General features: G+C 51.9%; 2 protein-coding genes across 5 annotated transcripts in view; one reads left to right on the forward strand and one right to left on the reverse strand.

Moving 5' to 3' along the window:
* Positions 1 to 417: 417 nt before the first annotated feature.
* On the reverse strand, positions 418 to 23624 carry TCOF1 (treacle ribosome biogenesis factor 1). 4 transcript variants are annotated; one of them, XM_026122640.2, is made up of 18 exons: positions 23392 to 23624; positions 22873 to 22928; positions 19893 to 20035; positions 18389 to 18492; positions 17764 to 18109; positions 16818 to 16912; positions 16091 to 16315; positions 15215 to 15484; positions 10188 to 10362; positions 9887 to 10035; positions 7832 to 8005; positions 7038 to 7287; positions 6660 to 6742; positions 5664 to 5892; positions 4005 to 4571; positions 2102 to 2205; positions 1481 to 1520; positions 418 to 1009 (listed from the first exon to the last, which is right to left on the reverse strand). In XM_026122640.2, exons 1-17 carry the CDS (start codon positions 23500 to 23502, stop codon positions 1485 to 1487), a joined length of 3117 nt encoding a protein of 1038 aa, XP_025978425.1. In that variant the 5' UTR covers positions 23503 to 23624; the 3' UTR covers positions 418 to 1009; positions 1481 to 1484. The 4 variants fall into 4 exon arrangements, with proteins under 4 accessions (XP_025978425.1, XP_025978424.1, XP_025978427.1 ...); XM_026122639.2 differs by having other exon boundaries at positions 6660 to 6745; XM_026122642.2 differs by lacking the exon at positions 7832 to 8005.
* ARSI (arylsulfatase family member I) overlaps positions 23597 to 26732 on the forward strand; it is a 34505-nt gene continuing 31369 nt past the window's right edge. The window contains exon 1 of the mRNA XM_026122674.2: positions 23597 to 26686. The gene's annotated coding sequence lies outside the window, so the exon portion shown is untranslated. The remainder of the gene's footprint in view (positions 26687 to 26732) is intronic.

The raw sequence follows: 26732 nt of genomic DNA on the forward strand, positions 1-26732 counted from the left end.
TGGAAACAGAGTCCCACTGTCAGAAGGCGACACACTGAAATCTGGCCCAAACCACACTGCTCTCAGCACCTGCCCCACAGCAGTGTAGCATTTTAGTAATAAAAAACAAAACAAAACCAAACCCCAGAACCGCTGCGCCAAGAACATGCATTCAAAGCCCAGGAACACCAGCGTCTGCTCCTCAGGGAGCAGGCACAAAGCAACTACTTTTTGCCTGGGTTGGCGGGCGGGGGGGTTAAGCTGATCCTATGAACCCAGCAGAAGCTGGGCTCTGCTCCTGCATGCAACATGCTCCATAGACAAGCCCTTCCTGCCCCAACCAGCCCCCCATGCTCTCCCCCAGCACTACAGCCAAGAGTGGTCAAACCCAGGCCTGAGAGCTTCTCCCCCCTTCCCTTCAGAGCAGCTCAAGCAAAATCTCACCATTTCTCTTTTATTTTGTTTTCCATAAAAAACCCCCACAAAAAATTATGCAGCCTTGGCTGAGAACAGCTGCTGGGCACAGCTGTGCAGCACAACTCCAGGGATGGGATAATCGTCATCAGTGTCAGAATAAAAAGTAAACCCAAGAGCTCTCTTCCATAGGTAGCAAAAAGACCGACACCACAAATCACAGGAAGAAGGGGAAAAAAAAGAAAAAGAAGTAAAAGTTTCTCTTAAAAATATAGCTCTGTGAAGAGAGAGAAAAAGAGATGGCTGGGTGTCAACTAGGAGGAAAGCAGTTTATGCAAGCTGGCTCTTCTCTGGTCAAACTGCCTCCTTTAGTTCAGTTATAGTGCAACAGGCGAGCCGTCAGGAGGGGCGATAAAACTCTTCTCCAGGCCCCAGCAGGACAGGAGGAGGCAGAAAGTTATACCACTCTGCTCTAAAAGTCACAGTTAAAAGGAGGAGTTATAAATTACTATTAAAAAAAAAAAAAAAAAGAAGTTGGAATTCTCCTGATGGGCTTCCTTTTCCTCTCTTCCACTTGATCTTCACTCATAAATCCTCAATCACAGGGCCATGGTACCTTTGAGGAAAGGAGTTAAAAGAGTTAGGGAGAGGGAGGAAAGGAATGGCCTACAGCTGAGCAGAGTGGGAGCAGATTCATCTGGTCCACTTCCAGGTGGCTACAAAAATCACCATCTAATCCACATTACTTTTCCAAGCTCCCTGGGGTCAGCAGGGACTAACAGACACTGTCAGAGGTCACTTATCTCTGCTGATGGCAGAGGACATCAACATCTAGGCTGGATATCCAGTTTGCAGCAGCTAAAGAGATAGTTGAGAACAACCGCATCAACAGAAGCCAGCACACTGCTGATTGACTTTCCTTACACTGCTCCACTCCCTGTCCCTCTCACATAAGGCCAAGTTGATTCACACAGTGGTTGTTTAGCGGGTAGACTGTGCTCCTGGGACTGGCCCAGGAGTACCGAATTTGGCAAAGGTTACTGCTGTTCAGAGAGGTACCAACTGACAGTTTCCGCAGGCCATGTACCTTCTCACAACAATTCTTGAGATTCAGCTGTTTTCTTCTTCTAAAAAGAAAAGGGAGAAAAATAAATCAGTATCATCTGCACCACAAACATGCAGAACCCAGCAGAACCACAAGCCTTCAGAGGCTTCTTTGCTGCCACCTCCACAGGAACAAAGTCCATAACAAGCAACACATCTTATTTTCTCCCTCTGCCCCCTTTCCTAGCCCTGGGAATGGGATACAATAGCCTGCTAAGCCCCCAGGAGCTCCAATTTCTGCTGAAAACACCTCTAGATGAATAGGAGGTAGCAGGGAAGAGCCCTCTGACAGCAAACCCAGCCACTGAGTTTGACCTTTCCAGTGAAAGGCTGCAAGAGCTCTGAAGGGATCCCTCCTGGGGGAAAATACAGGAATGAGCCCTTCTTGGAGCCTCCCCAAGGAGGGAGCCTCCCCTCCCAAGACCAGACCACAACCAACTGCAGCCTCCTCTGTACTGCCCACATGGTGAGGACACAGCTCCATTCCTCTCTCCAGCCCCACATCCCTAAGGGACCAGCCAGCTGCACTGCAGGGACAAGCCCCACAAGTGCTGCTTAGAAAGGCTGTCCCCTGCGGTAGCCTGTTCCAGTGTCCTGCACATACCTTCTTCTTCTTCTTGTGAACTTCAGCAGAGCCATCTGCTAACGGCTCCCCTTCTGAAGATGCTTTTTTGCCCTTCTTCTTCTTTTCTTTTCCATTCTTTTTTTCTAGGCAAGGGAAAGAAGTCAACTAAGAGAGCAAATCTGCTAAAGGCATTGCCTGAGAAACGCTTGTTTTCACCTGACACTGGAGGAAACTCTTGGTTAGAAAGGGGGCATTCCCAGCAGGTCCTTGACCACACCTAAAGCTTTCCAGATCAGTAACTCTAGGTGACACCAGAGTCCAGCCACAAAGCAGCTGTCATCAAGGCTGTTTCTCCAATACCCTCGAGCCAGAGTGGTTTGATCTCACCATGCATGCACAGTGTGGGCAGAATCACACAAGATCCCCTTCTTCCCGCCTCCCGCTGTGCAGCCACTCCGAGGAACCGCTTCAGTGCTAGAGCAGCTGGGCACATGCGAGAAATCGGAGCAAGGGAAGCTGCTGACACAGGATGGACACACGACTCAGCTCAGCACAACCGCTCCAAGTGGCTCCAGCTCACCTCTGTGCAACAGCCCACACAAGGACTGATGGTTAAGTCCGTGTCTCCTCCAAAATGAAGGGCTGCATCTCTGCGGAACAGAAACCCCAGCAGTTCTGGCCCACCCATTCCATCTTCTCTCTTTTATTTTGGGTAGCAAAAGCCTGCAAGAGCCAGCACAGAACCAGCTCTAATTTGCAAATGCAGTCTGCACTGCAAAGGAAAAAAATTTCCTTTGCATTAGGGCAGCAAACAGAGCATTACACAGAGGTGTGCAGGGGCAGGAAGCACTCTTAATTAGGAGCAGTGAGCAAGAGGCTGGTACTATCCTCCCCTTTCTCCTGGGGTTTGAAAGCAGCAGTAATAACCCTGAGTCAAATCCCTCAAATGAGCAGCTCACCATGTTGTAACAGGAGGCACTGTGATCAAGCAGGGACAGGGAAGGGGCTCTGTTGCCCTACAGGCAACAGCAGTGGGTGACAGGTGACAGCATGGATATCAAGGCTGATCTTTTTTGAAGAGGCTGCCAGGGAGGGGCCATGTTCAGGCAGCTCTGACTAACACAAAACCCTATGCATACGAATGCTGGGCTTCATTTACCATGCCCTCAGCTCATCAGGCTGAAGGGAGGAAACAGCAATCTTCTGCCTGCCTTCCCCAGCTACGTTGCAGCTTGGATCTCCATTAGCACACGTGGCATTTGCCATGCTGGAGCCACTACAGGCAACAGGTTTAGCACAGCCGTTCTGCACTGCAGACAGAGCAGAGCATTGAGCAGGGCATCCTGCAGAGCCCCAGCATTTCCCCAGAGCAGGCAGAAACCAGCCTCGAGGCTTCATGCCTTGCAACTAGTGAGAACTTGCCCCAAGCCCAGCACAGATGGTGGACTGTCCACATGTGGAAGGCAAACAGGCCTCAGGAGCTTTCACAGAGACACACTCAAACTACTGCCTGCCCAGAGCCAGAGAGCCACTTCCAGCCACAGTAAAGGCCAGGAAAGGAGAAAGCACTAGAGGAACAAGGCATGCCACTGAAGATACACTGGGACATCAGCTTGCTCTGCAAGCAGCAAAGATCAGTAGGACAGCAAGCATGAGCATTATGTAGTTTCCACTGTGCTGGGCACCAGACAGAGAGGGGCACAGGAGCCAAGCTTGCTGCCTGCAACACAGCTTGGTGATGAGACTGCAGAAACACACTGAAGTGGGGGTTTGAAAATCTGCTACTGGCTTTGGGTGGGCCAAGAGGGCAGCAGCCAAGCAGAAAGTTAATGGGAAAGCAGGTGCTGTTTACATGGTCCTGCACCAGAGGCTGAACATGCAACAGCAGCAAAAGCCTATTGCAAATGCAGCCCTGAGTGATGGCTAGTGCTCAGATGCTTACTTTTGTTGGATTTTTTCTTCTCCTTGCTCCCTGGCAGCTTCTCCAGGTCACCAGCTGCTTTCTTCTTTTTCTTTTTGGGCACTTCTTCACTAGCTTGCCCTTTCCGCTTCTTCTCCTTGGGCTGCCCAACAGCTCCATCCTCTCCTGGCAGTTTCCGCTTCTGAGAGGCTTTCTGCTTCTTGTTCTCTTTGTCTTTGCTCTTGGGTGTTTTCACAGCCTTGTCTGCTGTGGAGGAGGGTTTCTTCTTTTCCTTCTTTTCTTTTTTCTCCTTCTTTTTTTTCTTCTTCTCTTCCAACCCTCCCAGTGTTTGCACCGCAGGGATCTTGGCAGCTGTGGTAACCTCACTTTCACTCCCTGAGCTTGACTCCTCTGACTCTGGGATGGAGAGCAGCGTGTGTGACAATGGGGTTGCTTGTGTCCCTTTTGCCCCAACGTCATTCTGCTTCACGGTCAGGGCTTTCTTGACTGGGGAGGCTTTGAGGCTGGCAGGACTCAGTGCTGTCTTCCCTGCTGCCTTCTCTTTGCCAGAAGGTCCCATGGCTTCCTGCCCCGGCGGGGGTTTGTCTTCTGCAGAAACAGTGACGAAAGAGATGACAAATTCAGGGAGTTTTTAAAACACACACACAACCAAAAAAAAAACCAAACCCACCACAGACCACTCAGTTCCAGAGCATTTAAAAAGGAGCACACAGCTCTCCCCCAAAAGTAAAATCTGCTTGGTATCTCATCTACAGCAGAGAAAGACACCTTTGCCATAACACTAAGTACCTGGAGAGGGAAGTAGGTGACAACAGGGACTAGGCTAGAGGGAAATGAAGCATAAGAAGGGTGAGCATAGAGCAGTCCTTCCCTAAGAAGTCAGGGACTTCCCAAGGCAGAAGTGGTATCTACAGGACCACATTTAACAGGCTTATCTGCCAGCACCTGGGCCTTCCTGAAACTACTTATACTTCACACCCACTCAGCAGCTTGTTCCACAACTTAATGATGTACCTGTCAAAAAGGCCAACCAACCCTCTTAAGCCTCAAGGGCGGGCCAGAGCTCAGAGCCCAGCCAGAGCTCATCTGGAGGGTCACACCAGACCAGAAACATCTTCCAGCTCTGAATTTTACAATTCACCAACAACTGGGGAGGCAGAGAAATGGCAGGACATCTCATTTTGCCACAGGCCTTCCCATTCACTTCCCCTTCTCTGCCCTCCAGACATGCAAAAGGAACAGAGCACAGAGAGACCACAAGGAGACTTGACACCAGCACTGTGTAGTAGAGGAGCTCTTTAAGCCTGCTTTTAGAGGCTCACTAGGAGCTGTCGCTACTGCAGCACACCGACACCACGAGCACAGGTTGCAGAGAGAACCCTGTCTGCTCCCATTAGTTACAGTAACTACTGCAGTTACAGCAGGACTCGGAAGAGGCAAGGGCACGGGGTAAGAGCTGCAGGCCCGCTCTCGCAAGGCGGCTGGTGAAAGAGGGTGTGCAAGGAGAAGGCCATGTCATGGCTGGGGGAAGCCAGCAGACGGCAGCAGCACTCCATGGCCGGGCTCTGCAGCAGAGACATAGCGGGAATAGTCCCCAGTCCAGCGTCACACTCCCGCTCCCTTGCCAGCATGGCTTTGCTCCTGGGCCAAACAGATTTCTGGCCTTGCTGAAGGACCCACCTGCTTTGTGGACTGCAGGCACCTGCTCAACATCTGTGTCGGAGTCACTGCTGTCGCTGCTGGAGCTGTTGCCTGGGGCTGCTGTTACAGAAGCCTTGGTGAGGGGGTTAGCAGCAGGCACTGCTGCTTTCCCTTGCCCTGCTTTGCCTGCAGGCAAGGAAGGAACCGTCTTTGGTATCTGAGGTGCTGTTGCCATCTTGGAGACGCCCAGATAGCCTGTGAGGAGGGACTAAAGAAAGCACAGACACTAAGAGTCACAGCAGGGCAGTCTCTTACACACCAGATGCACAGTTCTGTCCCTGCTATTGCCCCTATACTCCAAGTGCAGGGCATACCTTTGGCCACCCATGGGCTGACCATGCACGGTTCAGCCAGCCACCAGCCCTGCAGAGAGGGCAGGGCAAGGCAGGGCTACCCGGAGAAGGGGTCAGCACTGACAGGCACTGGCTGAGCTTACAACAGCAAGAGCCGATGGTGACAGGGTCGCTCCTTTGTTCTCGCCCAGTTAAGCGGACTTGGGGGAGGCTCCTGGCCATTAGCATGTACCCACGCACAGCTAATGCACTGCAGATGTGCTGCACGCCCTGCACATTACTTACAAAGGGAATTTAATGGCTTGGACATGGGTTAAGTTACAAGTAAAAGTGGGGGGAAAAAGCCCTGCTGCTATTGGCACTGCAAACCAGCTCTCCTGGTTTAACTCTTGCAAGGCACTGCCTCCTCCCATCCTTTCGTTCAATAGGGCAAGGTACAAGCCCTGCACCCAGGCCCTGGCTGCCTAGCGAAGCATTGCTAAGGGCCCAGATTCAAAAACCTTTCTCTCCCCCACCACAAGGCCCTACTCTACAGCACTGCACTGCAGAGCCCCCACTTCCCCGCTGGCAAACTCACTGAGCACCCCGCTTGCTCTGGCTGGGAATGTGACCCTCTCTCTCTGTCCTGCTTTGGGGCCAGACGCAAGACCCGAGAGGATCCCAGCCTGCTCAGGCATAGTACCTGCGACGCTGTCCCTTCTTCCTCGCTGGACTCCGAGGAGGAGCTGTGGGCTGGCTCAGTCCCTCCTGGTTTCTGCAGCACACCTGCTGAAGGAGCAGAGTTCATCCCATCAGACCCATCACTGCCTCTTGAGGCTGAATTCATCTACCCAGCACACAGGCATTGCTGCCAAGAGGACTTCTGCCTCCAAAGAAAGAGGAGCGCTCTGCAGAGCTGGAGAGCGGAAACCCCTTTCCAGCCACTATGTGAAGGTGACATCTCCCATAGGGTTAAAAAAAGTCACACCCACCCTGGCCTGGGTGCTGCCAGCCAGGCTAAGGCTGTGCACAAGCACACCTCTTGGCATGACACAGACAGCATCTCCTCAGGAGAACTGACCAGGTTTGGGGAGCTGCTTGGCTGTCTCCTCCTCATCGCTGTCAGAGGAACTACTGCTGTCTGAGGTCTCCTCTGCTTGGGTGGGCAGCACGGCCTGGCTCAGCTTGGTGTCCTGGGCAGGCTGCAGACCTGGCTTCCTCGGCATAGCAGTGGGATTTCTCAGGACTGAAGCAGCCTGCGGAGCAGCAGTGTTGGCTGGAGGCGCTTTCCCTGTAGGAGCTGTCTGCTTCAGGCATGGAGGAGGAAGGACCTAGGGAGAGGAAGAAGAAATATACCTGAAAGGAGGAGCAACTGCTCATTCCCATGAACTATAGAAAGCAGCCCTGAATAGGTGGGCTTGGACCACCTGGGCTCTCCTTCAGCCACACTGTTCCAGTTCCTGTCCAGGTTAGCCCAACACCTTCCGTGCAGGGAGATGAGGCCCCAAACGTCCCCTGACCCACAGACAAAGCAGGGAGCTGTGGCCTGGTAGGCAGCTCCTGACTGTACAGCCCACTGCTATTGCAAAAGGAGGAGGAAAAAAAAAAAAAAAAAAAAAAAAAGTCAGCCAGCTGGGTGGCAAGAACAGCAAAGGTGACAGGGCTATCCTCCCCTCATCTGCTTTACTTCATCATATCAAAATATTGTTTAAAACAACTACTCCCCCTGTTCCACCTCCTCCCCAGGCCCCCACACATGCTCCCTCAGAGGGGGATACTTCACTAGCAGCCTGCACGCCTCAGACTCCCGCATGCCCACCCTGTCTGCCCACTCTCCCCAGGGAGACTCCCCACAGTCATCTCCTCCGCCATTACCTCTCCCACAAGCACATCACTCTCTGAGGAATCGCTACTTGAGCTCTCGGATACTCTGCAAGCTGGTGGGGCAGCAGGTGCTTTTATCCCCTTCCCCGAAGGTAGCGTGGCATTAGCCTTGGCAGCCGCTGTACTTACAGCCTTGGTTGGTTTGATGTTTTGCTGTGACAGGCTCTAAGGCAGATATGAAAAAGTCAGGACAGAGCACAGCTTGAGAGGGAAAAGAAATAGAAGCACAGCCCAGTCCACCAGCTCCTGACCCCTTCCATCATTTTCAGGACAGCAGGGCCTCCAGCAGATTCAGGAGCACTGACGCGAGGGGCAGCACATCTGGGTGTGCCTACTGCATTAGCTCCGTGCCCAGATGGCATCAGACTGAGGACGCGCAGCTGAAACATGACACACTTGCAGCCAGCGAGATACCTATCCACTGCAGCACCAGGAGGAGAGCAACTTGCAAGATGCAAATGCTATTTTGCTGGATGGGGATTCGGATTCCAGGATGACTCCTACACTCAGATATTGCACGAGGGTTAACTGGCTACACAGACAAAGCGGGGACACCAACCATAAGGCAAATTTGTCCTCAGGTTCACAAGCAAGCCATGGATTAGATAGCAAGTTAACAAGAAGCAGCTGTGTTTCCTGACACTTGAAGTGTCTCATCAAACTAAATAAAGAGGGGTTAAAACCAGGAGAGCCAGAAGCAGAGATGGGGGAAATCAGACACTGACATCAGGTCCAAGGCACAAATGCCAGCAGAGGAGGCAGCAGCAGCGATGGAGGGGCGCTGAGCCTCCTGGTTTGTGTCCGTTCCTCCCCAGATCTCTGACAAGCTGGGCCTTTGTGGGCTGACATTTCTCACACACAACATCTGGCCTTCAGAAAGGAAAGCAACGCTCCACGATGCGGAGAGCGCCAATCCAACGTGCGCTTTCAGCCGTCTTGCACACAGCTCAAGTTACAGCAACCGCGTTATTTTATACAATCTTGGTATTACAAACAAGCTTTAATCAAGGACTGCTCAGGCTGGCTGCCTGCCCACCAGCTGGGGAGAAGGCAGCCTTTTCACCAACCACAGCATCAGGCCAACATGGGGAAGGGCTTCCTTGAATGCATATAATCCCCCTCTCCCAACAAGGGCATTGACCAGAAAGCGGATGCATATGCATGGGAAGAGAAGTGCTCAGAGCACCTCTCCCTTTTGCAGTGGAGAAACCACCACCAAGCAGGAACGGCAGCCACACTCCCCAGTCAAGGCTTCCTCGTGTGCTTTCTTTCCTGGGCTCAAAGCACAGCAGAGGTACAGAGACATGAAGAGAATCAAGTGAGAGAGCTGGGATTGACTCCACAACATTCAGACCACCCCCACTGTGTGGGATCAGAGATCACTTGTGAGCAAGACCCAGCTGTCAGCTCCAGGGCTGAAGTGGAGGTCAGGCTGAGCACCACACTGCAGGGGTCAGAGCGATGCAGTGCTCCTTGCGCCGACACGGGGTCACCTCCATTCTCTAAGGCAAGAGTCTGACTCCTTTTCTGGCTGAAAGGCAGCACAGCCACTGTGTTACTCTTTAGGACAGATCCCACCAGCCTCCTGTGGGTGGTGGAGTGGGAGTCTAGAGTCCTCCAGCTGCACCCCACACCAAGGGGGAGCTGGGAGAAGGCAGGGTGCAGGTTGCCTTGGAGCTACGTGGCTCATGGAAACACTGTCCATAAAGATTTGGCTGCTTTTCTGGCCCATTTCATTTCTAGGACTAGGGTAAAGGAGACAGAGTCTAGAAGGTCTGGGCTCATGCATCTAGTCATGTTCCTGCCAAAACAGTCACACCCTCCCCTGCTCACACAGCAAGCTTGCTGAGGCTGAGACATGCACCCAGAACCAGGGTCACTGAGACCCAGGAATGCTGCCAGGAAGCCTTGACGCAGCCAACAGGAGAGGTCCTCTCTCTATCACTCATCACCCACCAACTATCATCTTGCAAGTCCTGAGATGAGTTATCTCATGAGTGTGGGGGGCAAACAGTGCCCATGCCCTGCAGATCAGCAGCTCCTTACCTGTGAAGGGGGGATTATTTCCTCCTCTGAATCTGATTCCTCACTGGAATCATCACTGCTCTCTGCAGGCGGAGGGGCTGGGGCTGGCACCGGGGCTGGAGCTTGTGCCTTCTTCGCACTTGTCGGCTTGGGCACAGCATTGGTTTTCACTGAAGGAGAAGCATGAGAGATTGTCAGCATAAGCAAGAGTTGCTCTCCTTGGCTGTCCAGAACGGCCAGGGCAGCTCTGCAGGCAGGGCAGAGAAGGAAACCCAGGAGGAAGAGGGCAAGAGGTCCTGACCACTACCAGAAGGAGCCTTACCAGCTGGTGGAGGCTGTTTCTGTGCCACGGGGGTCTCTTCTTCACTGTCAGATGAGTCACTGCTCCCACTCTCTGAGGTCTGGCTTTTCAAGGTGCCTCCCACTGCCTTTTCAGGCCCCGCAACTTTAGCAGCCTGGCTCAGGTTGGGAACGTGTCCAGGCTGTTCTGTTAATCTCTTAAAAGAAAAAAAACATAGACCCAGAAATGCAGTGTTACTATAGGTTTTGTTCAGGGGTTTAAGTGCGGTCTCAGTTGAAGATGGGTTTTGGTTTGCCCTAACACAGCTGTTGCTAACACTCACTCCATCCTCAGTGTGTCAAGATTGAAATGGCTTCAATTACTGCCTGGACCGAGCTGCTGAAAATGCATACGACTGCATTTAGCAATGCGCCTTTGACAGGAAGCCCAAGTGCATTTTATCTCATGAGTGTGCAGGGCTAACAGCGCTCATAAATCGCACTGCAACGAGACTTCAGGAGCCTTCTAGCAGAGGGGCAGGCAGGTCAGCCAGGACAGCTGCTGCCCCAGGGCAGCCAGGAGCACAGTCCTTCCGTACTCAGCCTCTCCAGCTCCCAGATCAAGCCCTCACCCACCAGTTACAGTAGCACAGTGGACTGAGCTGATGATATACGCTGGCTCAGATCCCACTCCAGGGCTGGGAACAGCAGGCAGCCAGGAAAGGGAACAGCTTAACCCAGGGCAGCAGGTTGCTGACTGGCCACAAAGTCAAGCCTCTCAAGTGACTGTCCTGGGTTACCTACTGCAGCTCACCTAGGATGCAGCAAGTCAAAGCCCAGAGGGACTGAGGGAAGTCCCATGCTATCAGAGCGCTAACAAACCCACTCCTCAAAGGTTTTCATGGGGCTCAATACCTCATTTTCACTTCACCCAGCAGTACCTCAGGCAGTCTTGCAATTCCTTAATGAGGCTGAGACAGGCTGGACAGGAGTCTGAAGGGAAGAGCAACACCCCAACCCCCAAGCTCCTGTTCCAAAGAAGCCTCTCATTTGAGCACAACCTCTCCCTAGCTTGGGGAATCCGTAGGAACCAGAAAGCCTTTTGCCAAAATATTTGCAAGATTTAAAGAAGGTATCGGAGCAGTTACTCCCTAGAGCTGCTGGAGAGCTTAGCATAGAGACAGGCTGCCACAGGAGCTTGGGAACGTGAAAGGCAGGCAGAAACATACCCAGGGCAAGAATATGACTGAACCCCTTGGAAATTAACCTGTTAACGGATCTAAAAGAGTTTGAAAACAATAAAAAAAAACCCTATAACTCACTTGGGCTGTGCCTTTCTACAGCACCTGCCAACACTACTGATATCCAGGACCCAAGACAGGCCATGAGCCACTGTCCCAAGAAGCTGGTGTGTCAGTACAAGGAAGACATGGTTATTGCAGCACTAGACATACAACTGGCCAGGTAAGATGTCCTCTTCCTGGCCTCTCTCCCAGCTTGAACAGAGGGCTGCAAACATCTCTCCTGCATGCTTCGGCAGGCTAGCGGTGGCAGAGAGAGAAGGAGAGCTTGCTGGGAGCTCTGGTAACTTCACCACCCGTAGATATTCTTCAAGCTCGCGGTGCTCTGCACCCACTCAGTCTACTCCACTCATCGCTCATCTCTGGGCTGTTCTGCCAGAGAGCAGCACCACACTTGCCAGGGCAGACAAGACCCATCCAACCCACACATGATGACAGCCCACTTCGGCACTCTGTCTCACAGCCCAGGGTCTCCTGCAAGAAGGGAAAAGGGACTCTTGCCCTGCTGCACAGTCACTGCAATCCCCCCTTCCCAGCCCTGCAATGCTGCTAACCCAGTGACTCTCCTCCCACCTCAGACCCCTTTTCTCAACCTGCAGCTGAGTACCTCAGCACTGCTGGCCTATCTGGGGGCTGCTCCTGGCCAGCAGCCGAGAGCAGCAGCCTAGCAGCCTCCCAGAAGGATGGATCTTATCGTGCTTCCTGGCACAGACCCGCTGAGGGCTGCCACTGGGGCAGTGTTTATCATTTCCAAGCCAAACACTAAACAGACAACAGCATCTGCATGTTTATCCCATTACAGAACAGCTCTCTGAACAAGCCAAGCACATTTTGACTCCGCTTAGAGAAACAGAAACCTCCACAAGCACTTGGGGAGGGGAGACTGCAAACCTCACTTGTCTGTTTTGTTTTGATACCAGTGAGTCACTATCTCCAGGAGAGAGGCCAGATTTGCAATGGTGAAGAGAGAACTACTTGAAGCAGACAAAAATTCACATGGTCTACTTGAACATATCAGCCCCCTCCCTCTCCTTCGCAAGCACTGGTACCCAAGGGAAGAGAGTCTACCGAGATCAAACCCTACTCGCTCACTTCTAAGACCTTCATCGCAACAGGACTGGTTTCTGCCTCTGCTCAGGTGCACAGTGTGAGGGCTGGTTTGTTTTCTACAATTCATAAAAGATTGGCAGAGAGCTGCAGAAGAATCGTACAGAGGCAGCCTGACACAGAAAGAACGCAGTGGTACCCACAGAGAAACCACCATAAGTTTTATACGGCTGGAAGACTCCTCAGACCTTCCCAGGTGGATGCCAAGGTCCCTCCACCTGCCTCATCTCGGTCCCTGCCAGACAGCCAACTGGTGCCACATCCTATGGCATGGCCCCAGACAGGCTGAATTACACCCAAATTTCTGACATCTTAGAGTAACAGGTACCTACGGTAACTGAGAGGAGGAGGAAAATAACTCAAGAGGAAACCGTTTTTCCTTCTCCCTCCCCAGCCCCCAAAGCAGGAGCTGCCTGCAGATCAGTACGAGAATGATGACTCAGCTGCCACACAACCCATCTGCCACTCCGCTGGGTCCATTTGCATCATGCAATTCTGCATGACAAGAGAGGGGGGAAACAACGCCAAGCCACGTGCGCTGAGCAAATTATAACAATTACACTCCATTGCTGCCTGTGCACAGTGGAAGCGCTGCCAGTGTATTAGAACTGGGACTAATAGCTCAGCTGTGTCACGACACAGGGAAGGGAAGGATTGCCACCTGCATGGAGTGGGGACAGGATTCAGGGAGCAGGATAGAGGGAGAGACCCTCCATCTCTTTGGAGATTTGGCCTCCCCTCACTGGACCTGCAGTTTGTGATAAAAACTTTCAGGCAGAGCTACCACCAGCGCAGCCTGTACAAGTTTCCTTGGATGATCAAGAAGCACACAGGTTCCCAACATACACATGTATTTGTATCTCCTGCCCAACACTGGTGAGCAGAAACCAGAGCCTGCACATGGAGGGATCTAGTGCCATTTTTAGCCCACAATGTCCAGGAAAGGGGAAGCAAAGCAGAATTAATGATTCCAAAAGAGAAGCAGCTCACAGCATCTTTAAGGTCAGTCCAAACTGTTCCCCCACCACCACCATTCTCCAAAAAAACATGCAAACACCTTGTCAACTTCTTTGACTAAATATTCCTGAGTCTTCAGGGGTAAACATACCAATTAAGCAGTTCAATTTAGGCATGATGTTCATTTTAATTGTGCTAATCCACCCCCACAGGGAAAGATGAAGCAGCTTCCAACGCTCTGTATCTGCTTGGATCTTGCACAGAAGCCAGAGGAAGTTGCAGGATACAGTAAGTCAGTGGTTAGCATATGCCCAAGTAGCAGATGGCGAGGATGAGCTAAGAAGAGTTTGACTGGGAGGACAGGACTGTGGACACAGATAAGCCTAATGGTTTAACTTCAGGCTTCGCTCATGGTCTCTGCCTGCAGGCTGCTAACATAGGGAGAAACAGCCTGTTTGGCAAAAATAGAGCTTCCTTGATCACAAGCTTTTCCCTGCTGACTGTGCTAGGTGAAGGGTAATCACCAGTTTGAAGAAGGAAGATGAAGAAGTGGTTAAATAGCCAGAGATCTAACTGCTGTTGCCAGCTTCAAATCAATACTGGGGAGAACAAACCCACCCCTGCAGGTCCTTCACCTCCAACCCCACTAAAACAGACGAGCCTTGTTAGTTTTAGAGCGAGCACCCATTGCAGAGCTATCAGAATAGCTGCTCCTGCCACCCAGAGCTGTATCTTCACATACAATCATGCAGGAAGAGAGCAGCACAGAGCCAACTGTTAGAGATGCGCCCCCCTCCACCCACGTCAGCAGGCCAAGGCTATAAAGACAAAATGCAGAGTCTCTCTGGCTCCTGCCTGTCAATACCAAAAGGACGTGTTGACAAAGAGCCTCCTTGCAAGGACACGTGAGGCTCTGCCCCCAGGTTCCCTGCCTCCCTAGCAAATAATAGCTGCTGTCTCGGAAACACTACTTTCAGGCCACTTGCCGAAAGGCCCTGCAGCTCAGAGTCAATGCAGGAGGTCTCCATACAATGGACCTGGGATTATCAAGGCCCTATTTCATCAACCAGAAGCACAGCAACTCCCACCCTGCACAGGTAGGGGGATGCTCTCGGGAAAGGATTTGTCTCTCAGCAACTCGAGCCATCTAAGTCCAAGCTTTTTCTGGGTTCATGGACCTTCTCTCAAGAAGGGACTAAACATCCCCTTACAGGAGGGCCAAGCTGTCAGTGACCCCTCAGAGGAGCAAAGCATGAGTGGAGTGAAACCAGTCTGTGTCAAATAGATTAGGGGCACCTCACCCTCTTTCCCTATTTGCTATGCATGGACTATGGCTGCTGTTGGGACACCACCCCTCATCTGAGCTTTCCTGTTGCAACAGTTTTTGCATCAGGGAAGAGCCAGACAAGCTCCAGCATAGGGCCAGGTATTTGGTAACCCTCAACTATCCCCCAAGAAGTTCTTTGTCTCCATGTGGTGAGACAAAGAGGTGAAAATAACAGGCAAACAAAGCCACATCTGAGTGAGAAGAGCTGGCCATGCTTGTTTCCAGGTAGGAACAAAGACCCTTCCCAAGAGAGATAAGATGCAAAGTACTATGTGCTACTGGAGTTTCAAGGAGATCAGCAGTAGCATGTAATGGCTGAACTACTGTTCTGTGCACATTTCATCTTTCAAAATTGAGTTTGAATACGGCATCACCAACCTTCTGGCTGACAGGCACAGAGAGTTCCTCCTCTTCACTGTCTGAGGAGTCAGTGCTCTCCACGGGCTTCGTACTTTCAGCAGGCTTTGTGGGAACAGCAGTCCTTTCCAGCCCGGTTTTGCCCTGCTTTGGCACTGCTGGTTTTGGTGCTGGCTTCCCTTGGGCTGATGGAAGCGTTTTTGCTGGAGCTGCTTTGATGGAGAGTGACGCTGCCGGTGTGGGTTTCACTGGGGATGGGACGGCCTGGGAGGATTTTGGAGGTGGCTTTGTCTGGACAAGATAAGAACAGCATGAAACAAAGTGAATCCCACAGTGGTACAATTCATATACTCAGACTGGAATCAACGGAAGAGATTTCAGCACCGCCTGCAAAAGGCAAATGCTGAAGGAAATGCTGGCAGGAAAGATAAGGCATTCTTTCATCCAGCTGTCTGGGGATAGTCTCCAAAGAGGAAAAAGCAAGACCAGACACTCCTTGTCAGCCTTCAGATATTACCAGTCACCTCCCGTCAGGTAAGTTATAGCGCTCCGCACTCTCCACAGCAGGGAAACCAAGTTGCATTACAGCTTGCCAAATTAGACACTGTATATCACAATTTATAGCTGACAGGCAAATTCAGCCATGACAATTTGCCTCTTCAAGTGGGAAAGGAATTGCTGTTTTTATTACATTTAACAGCACTGATTGAATTTTAACTTCAAATCCTGCTCCTCCCCCCAAAAAAAAGAAAGGCAAAGACATTCTGGGGCCTTTAAATGCTCCCCCTGCAAACATGACTTCGCTATATGCTGCATCTGTTTAGAGATTTTTCCTTCACTGCAATTCCTAGCTTTGGAGAGGAACGCAAGGAAAGACTGAGTCTCAGACAGACGCACTTGGGTTACTGATGCAGGTTCCTCATTTTCATTGTCTGATGAGTCGCTGCTCTCTGAAGTGTCATCAGGCTTTGCAGCCCCAAGAACCGTTGCTGATCCGAGCTTGGCCTGGTTTGGTGCCACTGCTGTTTGCTTTAATGCGCTCTTCTTGGTGGACACTGGAGCGGCAGGCATGCTTTTCACAGGTGCTGCATTAACTTGCACTGCTTTCACAGCTGGTTTTGCCTGGGAACAGGGGAAAGAAAAGGATCAGGGTATCAGGTAACATCTTACATTTTTAGGAGGGAAGAAACTGGTTGATAGCTGCAGCTGTTTGGAGCCTGCTTTAAGCCAGGCCACTTGGCCAATTTGGCTAGGGTAACAGGTAGGCTTGTTCAGACCCATGGGCAGCAGAGCATCTGAAGCTTCCTCTGGGGGGACTGTCTGACCAGCCTGCATTTCTCCTGCATTTGCAGTAAGTCTGGAATTGCATGCCAGTCACCTCCTACAGATCAAAGACTTTCCCTCTGCTTCAGGCACTGGGAAGAAGTGGTTGACTGGCAGGGGTTGGTGGGGCTCTCAGTCACACAGTGTGTCTCCATGGCCTCAGGTTTGTGGATCCCACACGCCCAGGGAAGAGAGTGTTGACAGACTGCAGCAGTTCTGGGCTCTCATTGCATTTTCCTCTCCCCTTCAAGGTTAGGGAAGTGATTTCTTAGAAAGAAGGACCCTGGGTCGGAGAGGTTACCTGGACTGTTGGAGCTGTGAGCTCCTCCTCGGAGGATGTCTCATCACTTGATTCCTCACTGCTACTCTCAGCTGCCCCAGCTGCCTGCTTCAGCTCTGAAACACAAGCGAGGAGATGTCACAGCTGCTGCCAGCTCTGAGTTCCCAAAGTGAGATGCTAATGCAGCTTTTGAAGACAGAAGGAAAAAAAAAAAAAAAAAAAAAAAAAAAAAAGGCAGCAGAGAGAGGCTAAGGAGATTTGCAGGGAAGAGGGCCTAGTCTCACTGAAAGTACTGGTGGTCTGCTGGGAATAGCCTCTCCAGGAAAACAAACAAACACACACACACACATTTGCCTGCAAGCACCACTCCTCAGTGTGGGCAGAGACAAGAAATCCCTCCTGGCTAGTCTCAGACCTTAAGGGCAGCTGCCCAGGCAGACAAAGCTTCCTGAAGGAGCACTTAGCCTGGCTGCATCTTATCTGAAAAGGAGACAAGGACTGAGCGTCTAGGTTCTTTCTATTCCTTCCCTCATCTCCAAAACAGCAAAAGGGATTTTCTTAAAGACTTCAAAAAAACAAAAACAAACATTCATTTTGCAACTGGGACTGAACACACAATGCTGAAATGCCTTTCCAGAAAGCTGAAAGCATCTATAGTATTAGTACTGCATCTTCTCCAAATACACCATCATCTCCAGTGCTGTAGCGTGGGATGCTGCTGGAGATGCAGACAAACTTCTTAACTACAGCATGTAGCACCCTAAATGCGAGCAAGCATGCTGGATTCATCCCATGGAGCTCCAGAGCTGCCTGCTTTGCAATATTCTTGCAGTATTCCTGGCAGCACGTCGTGCTCCGAGCTTTCCAGCGAGGGAGCTGAAAGCAGCATACTGCTGGCACAGTTCAGACCTGACGCGCAGCAAAACCAGAGCACACATGCTTTCACCCAGGCCTGCAGGCTCCTTACCCACTTTGGGGGCTGCTGGATTCACTGCTGGTGTTTCCTTCTCTTCTTCACTCTCCGATGAGCTGCTGCTGTCAGAGCTCTCTGGTGCATTGGTCGTTACTGGTGCTTTGCTCTGACCTACTTTGCCCGGGGCTGCTACTGCATGTCCCAGCTTCTCAGGACTGGCCAGCTTTTGTCCAGCCTTGGCCGGAGGTGCAGACGCAGCTGGCGCATTGGGCTTCTGCTTATTTGAGACCACAGTTCTGTGCACAGCAGAGGCCACCACTGCCTTGTCTGCCGGAGCAGCGGTTTTATTAGGAGAATGCAGGGAGTTGGCAGCTTTGCCACTAACCACAGCTGGCTTCGCCTACAGGAAACAAAAGAAGTTAGAAGACCAGAGACAAATAAAGGGCTAAACTTGATATGACATACCTTAAACAGCACTTTGGCATTTGGGCAAGCCACGCAACTCCTTACAGAGGTGCTTGGGGGACAGATATCTATGAGAAGGCTTATGCCAGCATAGGAGGGTCATTTAAATATGAATTCCACCCCAGCCCACAATACTACATGTGCCAAAGAGGCTGGGACAGCCCTGGCCTCAGAACACCATCAGCCCCCAAGGCCAAGACAAGCATGCTCTTACCATAACTGCATCTTTTCCAGCTGGCGTCTCTTCTTCTGATGAAGAGTCATCATCCTCACTGCTTTCTACATTCACTGCTGAGTTTGTGACCAGGGGAATGCTGGCTGCAGCACAGGAGAGAGCCACAGAGCAGTAATGTGAGAGATGCCTCCCATCAAGATGGTCTCTGGTCCATGGGAAGGCCCCAGCAGACAGGACAGGGTCCTATCTTTGCACCTGCCCTTGCAACAGGCAGGCACTTTGCTCCTCCAACCCACTCTTCTCCCCACAACTGAGAAAAACCTGCCAAGATTTACATGTTTCCAAGGGCTGGTCTGCAGCACAGACTGAGCCAAAACATTTCAGACACTGTTTCTTATTAGACTATTCAAGCCAATGCCTCAGACATTAGCTGCCTCAGGCATCCATTCCCACCTCAGAGGGAACTGGTTTTCCAGACCAACCAGAAAGCCCTCCTTCCCTCATCCGTGAGGCAAACCTTCCTTTGCTGGCCCAAGAGATGCCACAACTGATGACCAACAGGTTCCCAAGGCTTCACCCAAGTAAGGACACTCATCCCTTCCCCGCCTCCCCCCCAGTGAACCATAACTATTGATTCTACCACAACACAAAGACACCTTTTCACACATTCAACAAGTCCAGGGAAAAGGGAACCTTGCTGAGCTTCTATTCAGCAAGCCTAGATTGAGATGAAGAAAACAGACTCTTGGATGGACTTTTGAGGGTGGTAGCTTTGGGTGCAGACACCAGGCTAGTGTGAGACACTGTCAAACTTGCTGTCCTAACCCATCAGTGATGGATGCTGGGAACAGGACAGACCCTAAGGGGCAGGACTGTACCAATGCAAGTTAGCTGGAAATCTGGCGAGTGCTGAATCCAGACAGTGTTGTAGCTTTCAGGGCTGGAAGGGGTGATAGCAAGAGAGGTGATAGCACTTGCTTCAGCACTGATCTATACCCAGCAGGATACAGCTCTGCTCAAACTTGAGTAGCATCCCTGAGCTCAGCCTCCCCAGAGACACTAACCTACACTGCTTTTGGGGTGGGTTTGCCAGTGCCAGACTCTGACATGGGCCAATGGGGGGCAAAAACACACATCGTTACAGGGCAGTGACTGGGACAGCCACATCCATCTCAGAGGGGAAACACTTCTCCAAGGACCTATGCTCATCCACACCAATCAAACAGACTCTGTGAGAGGAAGAAAGGAAAAAGAGAGCAGGAGCAAAGACAAAGAGATATACCTTCTCCCTATATCTTTGACTTTCTTTCTGCAGAAGCAATCTAAACCTAGCTCCTAACACCACAGGCTTTTGCTAGCTTTAGCAGGCATCTCTGCTCCTCAGAAACTCTACAGAGACAGAGATGCTCAATTAGTTGTTCTATTCTCCTAGAAGCATCAGGGAATAGCTATCATTTTACAAGCATTTTCTCTGGCCAAGCAAATTGGGCTGCTCTTGCACAGTCCTACTCAGTAAAAACATGGGGAGATAAAAGGCTCCTACCCTTGACAGCTTTTGTCTTCTCTTTCTCATCCTCTTCTTTCTCTGAACTCTCAGAGCTGCTCACGGGATCAGGAACTCTGATCTTTTCTGGGATGGCTGTCTCCACATCAGTCACCTTTCTTCTCCTGGAATTCGAGGGAGTCCTGAGGAAACAGATTTGGTAAGAATAGAGAGCAGGTGTCAAAAAGGGGAACAGCTCTTGAAAACAGAACAAATCTGAGCACTCATTAATTCAGCCACTCTCAGGTCTGACACAAGTCTCAGGACAAGCACTGTCATTCCTCCACAGCTCCTGAGAGGATGGAAGAGATCCATAGGTAACCTGCAAGATACATCTCTGTCCTCCTCAGGCAACTCCTGAGAGCAATATATCCTTGCAACACTTCAAGGAGATACTGGATACAAACTTTAAGAAAGCATCTTTCTCACATCAGCAGAGAAGTAAAAACGTATTTGGTCAGGCTGATGCTCACCACGCAGCAAAGGCAACCTGTAGAACAAATTCAGTGTCCAGGAAACAGCTATAGCCAGACAGAGCAATCAACTGATGCTGTCTCAGGGTTAGAGCAGCAAGCCCCAGACAGGTCGTGGTACTCTGTGAGGCCATGACAAGGGAATGTAGAGGCTGCACAAGCTGTTTGCACTTGGGCACTTGAGACAAAATGAGATAAAAGTTAGTGTGCAAATATGTTTACGAAAGGAAGTGGCTGGACCTACAAAATGTACTGAAAGATAGCAAAGAAAGGGCCAAAGACAAGTATTAATCATCCAAGCTGTTTACCTGGGTTAAAGCATTAAGATGGAGAGAGGTGTTTCCAGGCTGACTCCTACTTATACCAGGAGAACATAAGACATGGCTGTTACTTTCAAATGAAAACACAAGTAATACTTTTGCTTTATTAGCAGGGTAACAATGACTGGTACATATGTCCATGTACGGCTCACACACACAACACTATGCCAGTAAAAGCCCTTACACATATACGATTATATTAAAAAAAAAAAAAAAAAAAAAAGCCCACACAACACTTTTCTGACAATTTAGCTTATTTGTTCATCTGACATAAAAATAAGGTTATTTAATGATTTGGCCAGTAAAGATTGTTTATACTACGAGAGGGTTTCACTGGCATAGCTGTATCGGCAACTCTTTTGCAGGCAGGCTCAGCCAAAGGAACATTTGCTATTACAAGGCCTGCAACTACTCCAATAATCATTTCAACAAAATATAGGGCAAGTCATGCAGGCAGCTACTATATTCCTGATTCGGTGGCAGTTAACAATACAGAGACTACTGTGAGAGTTTACACTGCATTTGACTGGGGCTCAGGGATGCAGCGTGCAGGAGCACAGCCCGCCCTCAGGCACTGGCCCTACAGCAGCCTGGAGCATATAACTCCTGCATTACTCTAACTGCTCCTGCTGCTTCTGGGGCTGAGTCAGTCCAGCTTTGCCACCTCACCCAGGCATCAGGCAGCTCTGCTTGTCTTTCCAGTGGACTCCAGGACTAAATGTAGCCCTAGAGGGAGGCCATTCTTAAATAACTGCAAATCTCAACTGTTAAATTCACTTTAAAAGAGTTTAAGGAGAGCATCAAGGATGACCTCAGCTAGATGGAGAAGAGCTGCAGCACAGAATCTGGGGAAGGCATTTTCAGGCCAAGAGCCTGTGAAGTGAAAACAAGATGTGAGAATCACAGCTCACCCACACGAGAGCACTTCAGCTAAGCGGGGCGCTTCCTGGATAAACCAAACAGCTGGTCAGTACATCCCCCATTTTCACTCCAACCCAGATAAAGCAACAAGGGGAGACAAGGAATAAGAGGCAGACTTGTCAGGTGGAACTACGACATAAGGGTGACACCAGAGAAAGAAGAGCTAAATGTGATGCGAGTCCCTGTTGCTCTCCACAATCTAAAAGTAATAGTGTCTGGGAGGGTGTGCAGCAGAGCCCAGGATATCTGGCACACAGAACACTCAGCATCAATACCCAAGAGAGCAATAAGTTGTTAGAGGGAGGAAGCACAAGCCCAGTTCCACACTGTTACATCTTCACCTGGTTTCACAGCATCTCTCCTGCCCAGTTAAGAAAACTGTGGAGACAAAAGAGCAAGAACAGGACAGCCCCAGGCATAAGGCATTCTAGCAGAAAATACCTCTGGAGCAAACACCCACCCTCCAAGGCGACTAGCACAGCCAGGCTGAAAAGCATCTTCACCCAAGTGCTCCACAGCACAGGCCGGACTCTGCAGGCACAGAAAGCCAACTACACTGATCCCCTGCTAACCTGGCTCTGCGGCGCTGCACTTCTATGACAAAACAAAGCAAGCAGCACACAGAGTGGGTGCAAATATCACCTCACTCTGCAAACGTGAAAGCTTCATCGCTGTGGACGTTCACAGGTGTAGGATAAGTGTGAAGTCACTGGGACCAAACATGTATGCACATGCGAGGGCAGGCTGAAACCAAACATGCCTTCCTTTAAATCCTAAGTTATATGACCTATGTCAAGATCTAACATCCCTGTAACAGCTTTAACAGTTCTGATTCAGCAGCCTCTGCTCACAGGCAGTTCACATGTTCAGCCCACACTGGCCAGTGTCAACATCCATGTAAAGCACATGACTTTGAAAAAGAAAGTGAAATGAAACTGGGGAAGACTTTTTGCCAGTGAAGCGTGACTCTCACCCTAGTAATACTCCAGTATCATCCCAACAGGCAAGAACAGCACCAGCTTCTCAAAAATGGAGTAACGACTTATCCCCGAGCTGAAGAAATTTTAATTTAATTTCTCTTTAACATCTGAAATAAATCTATCCGAAAGCAGGGCCTAGGCAGGAAAGTCTCCCGAGCACACTTACTATTGAAAATACTCTGACAAAAGGAAATTCCAACAAATAAAGATCACAAGTGTAATACAGCTTGGTTGCAAATTCCACGGTCTGGAATCCATCTGAGAGCAATTTCCTCCTTAGACTTACTTTTGCCAGTGGGTAAAGATCTCCTCCAGAGAGGTCGTCAGGGAAGGAAGCAATTTCTGTGAAAGCAGAGAGCACACAAGTCAGTCGCCATCCCCGCTGCAGGATGTGGCCAGCGAAGAGGAAAACCGGAGACCGCACGGGTCCCTCCAGGAATCTGGGGGAAAGAGGGAGCATTTCCTCCCCACGTGCGGGCGCTCCCAAGAAAGCCCTCCTCTCCCGGAGCTCTGCCCGGCTGCAGCGCGGCGGACCCGCCTCCTCCCCGCGCCGCCGCCGCGGAGACACAGATCAATCAGTCCATATATATATATATAGATATATATAAATATATATGTGTGTATATATATATATAAAAAAACATATATATTTGCGCACACGTGCACAGGCGCGTATCTAGGTACAGGCCTCGGCGCTGCCCCAGGGACGGGCCCGGGCCCCCGGTGGCTGCTCGCTGGACCCGAGGCCCTGCGGGGGCTCCAGGCCCGCGCGGCCCCCCGAGCCCGGCCCCGCCGCCGCCGTTACCTGGCCCAGCTGCGCCTGCAGCTCGCGGGCCGCCCGGGCGTAGCCGCCGCGCAGCAGGTGCTGGTGGATGAGGGCCAGCAGCTCCCGCTGCCCGCGGCCGCCCGCCGCCATGGCACCCCCGGCCCGCTCAGGGCGAGCCCCCGGGGCGCTCCCGGCCCGGCCACATGCCCGCGCGGCCCCGCTGACCCGCGCGCGTCACTTCCTCTTCCGCCGCGCCGGGCGCTGCTGGGAAATGTAGTGCGGCCCCGCGGCTGGGCACCGAGCCCGGCTGGGGCAGCCGAGCCAGGAACCGGGCCGGGCCGGGGCAGCCGAACCGGGCCCCGAACCGAGCTGTGGGAACTGAAGGGGTCCGAACCAGGCTGGGGGAGCTGAACCGGCCCCAAGCCGGGCTCCGAACCGGGCCGGAGGAGCCAAACCAGGCCCTGAACCAGCCCCTGAACCAGCCCCCGAACCAGGCCAGGGGAGCCGAACCGGGCCCCTGAACCGGGCCAGGGGAACTGAACGGGTCCGAACCGGGCCGGAGGAGCCGAACCGGGCCCCGAACCAGGCCGGGGGAGTCGAACTGGGCCCCTGAACCGGGCCAGGGGAACTGAACGGGTCCGAACCGGGCCAGAGGAGCCAAACTGGGCCCCGAACCAGGCCGGGGGAGTCGAACTGGGCCCCTGAACCGGGCCAGGGGAACTGAACAGGTCCAAACCAGGCTGGGGGAGCCGAAGCAGGAACCGAACCAGGCTGGGGGAGCCGAATTGAGCCCTGAACTGAGCTGTGGGAGCAGAATGGGTCCGAACCGAGCTGTGGGAGCTGAACCGGCCCCACACCGGGCCCCGAACCGGGCCGGAGGAGCCGAACCGGGCCCCGAACCGGGCCAGGGGAGCTGAACGGGTCTGAACCAGGCCAGAGGAGCCGAAGCAGGAACCGAACCGCGCTGGGGGAGCTGAACTGGTCCCCAGACCAAGCTGAGGGAGCTGAACAGGTCCAAACCAGGCTGGGGGAGCTGAACCGGCCCCACACCAGGAACTGAACCGGGCCGAGGGAGCTGAACCGGGCCCAGAACCAGGCTGAGGGAGCTGAACTGGGCCCCAAACAGAGCCAGGGAAGCCGAACCAGGAACTGAACCAGGCTGGGGGAGCCGAACCATCAGCTGAGCTGGGCACTGAACCAAGCTAGGGGAGCCAAACCCAGCTGGGACCTGAACTGGGCCGAAGAAGCCGAATCGGGAGCTGAGCCCACCAGGACAGCCAGGCCGGGAGCTGGACCGAGCCGGGCTGGCCCAGGGAGCTGCGCCAGGAGCTGCAGCGGGCCAGCCCGAGCGCCGAGTGGAACCAGAACAGAACCCCACTGGGCCAGAGCAACTGAGCTGGGAACCACACCAAGCTGAAAGCTGAACTGGGGCAGGGGAGCTAACTGGGACCGAAATCCAAGCTGTACCTAGGCCTGAACTGGGCCAGGCTAGGGGAGCCATCCAGGAACCGAACTGGGCAGAGGAGCTGTACCTGGACAAAGCTGGAACTGAACCAGGCTGGGGAAAATGCTCCCGGCAACTAAACTGAACTGGGCAGGGAGAGCTGCACCCAGGAATGAAACCAACCAGGCCACGGGAGCCAAACTGGGGCCTGAACGGGGCTGGGGGAACAGAACGCGGAACCAGACTGGGCCAGGTGGAGGAGCCATGCCCAGGAACCACACTGGGAACCAAACGAGGCCAGAGAAGCTGTGCCCAGGAGCCAGACCGAGCCATGTCAGGTGGAGGAGCCATGCCCAGGAACCAAACCCAGAATCGAACCGGACCAGGGAAACCACCTGGGGACCAAAGAGAACTGAACTAGGCTGGGTGGAGGACACAACCGTGTCTGGGAGATGGAGCAGACACCGCTGCTTCAAACACAGGCAAGTGGTGTCTGTGGAAGCCCTGCCACCTTCTTGGGGGTGATCCGTCCTCTTACATGCAGTGCCCAGAGATTGTATCCAAGAGGAGTGGACAGAGCCTTAGCTTTAACATATTGTCCTGCAGTCTTGTGAACCTGAAGTACCCAGTGCAACTGAGACTCGTGAAAATCTCAAAGTCAGCTTAGTGATCATGAAATATTTGCAATACAGATTGATACTTGAATTTGCTGCTTGGCTGTTTCATAGGGTGTGTATTTTGGACCTTTTCCATGAAGCAAGGAATGCCAAAAGTGCTGTTTTGGGGAAGGAGAAAAGGGAGAAAAGAAGGGCTGGGGCTATTGCATCATTGTACAGCTCTGCAAGAAGATAAAGAGAAGCCACCCAATACTGCAGGATGCTCACACATGCACTGCACTGCTGGCTGTGCCCAGTGCCAGGGATTAGCACCCCTCCAAGGCTGGCAGAAAGGGTGAAGTTTATGCATGAAGTGCATTAACACTTAAGCTGAAATTGATGGTGGTTTTAGTTAACACGGCAGCTGTGAAATGTAGCGTCCCAGGAGTGGATTTGTGGCCCATTCCACCACCCCAAATAGAGATTGGCCACCCTCTGCGAAGGGGACAGGCAGATGATGGTGGAAGGGGTGTGGACAGGGCAGCGATTATTACAGCACCATCCACTAAATCTTTCTGCTCCCTGAGGGCAGAGGCCTTGCTCCCAGAGCACTGGGGAGCTGAACGCTCCGGACTGATTTAATGTTGGATGGACATGAAGCTGCTCTGAGGAGCTGCATGGGCATTTTTGGGGCTAAAACAAGCAAACAGCAAGAAGAGACGAACCGTCTCCGTGACGCAGAGGACTGTTGGTCAGAGCCTGCACAGCAGAGGGGCTGCTCTGTTACCACCCCCTCCCCTTCCCCATGCTGATACTTTCCAGGAAAAATCTGGCTCCCTTCACTTTGGCAGAGGTTTATTTTTGGAAGGTTTAATAATGTCCATGGTGTGTCTGTCACTCACTCAAAATACAGAACCTTTATTTGTATTTATAGGCAAGATTAAATATAAAACTGGCTCTGCGCCAGCTGGCTCCTGCACCAAACTTCTTTGACACCAGCATCATCCACAGCAGTAAAGCCACTGGCCAGGTGGCAGTTTTACGGCTCCTGTAAATGAAAGACAGACCTGGCTAGTCGTTTTTAAGACTGACCTCCCCCTACACAAATGGTCATTGATGCTCAGAGTAAATGTGGATGCAGCATCTCTGTGAGGGCAGCAGGCCTCTGAACCAAGATGGTGTTCCTGCAAGACTGCCTTTGCTCTGAAATGCCCCTTGCAAAGTGGCACAAGGCACGATCAGCTGGAAGCCTGGTGTGGAGACCCGATTCTCTTAATTGGAGAGGAAGAAGCAGGTAAGAAAAGCATCCCAGGGCAGTAAAGCACTGAAGTGAGTTTCCT

This window comes from Dromaius novaehollandiae, chromosome 15 (genome assembly GCF_036370855.1).
Source record: "Dromaius novaehollandiae isolate bDroNov1 chromosome 15, bDroNov1.hap1, whole genome shotgun sequence".
NCBI lineage: Eukaryota > Metazoa > Chordata > Aves > Casuariiformes > Dromaiidae > Dromaius > Dromaius novaehollandiae.

Excerpts from the sequence above, each read along its gene's own strand:
- TCOF1 (XM_026122639.2), bottom strand. The coding sequence starts at position 23,502 with ATGGCGGCGGGCGGCCGCGGGCAGCGGGAGCTGCTGGCCCTCATCCAC. Across the intron at positions 16,913-17,763 it reads TCCAGCAGCCCCCAAAGTGG|AGCTGAAGCAGGCAGCTGGG; the intron begins GTAAGGAGCCTG and ends CTTGTGTTTCAG. Across the intron at positions 15,485-16,090 it reads AACCTGCATCAGTAACCCAA|ACAAAGCCACCTCCAAAATC; the intron begins GTGCGTCTGTCT and ends TATCTTGTCCAG.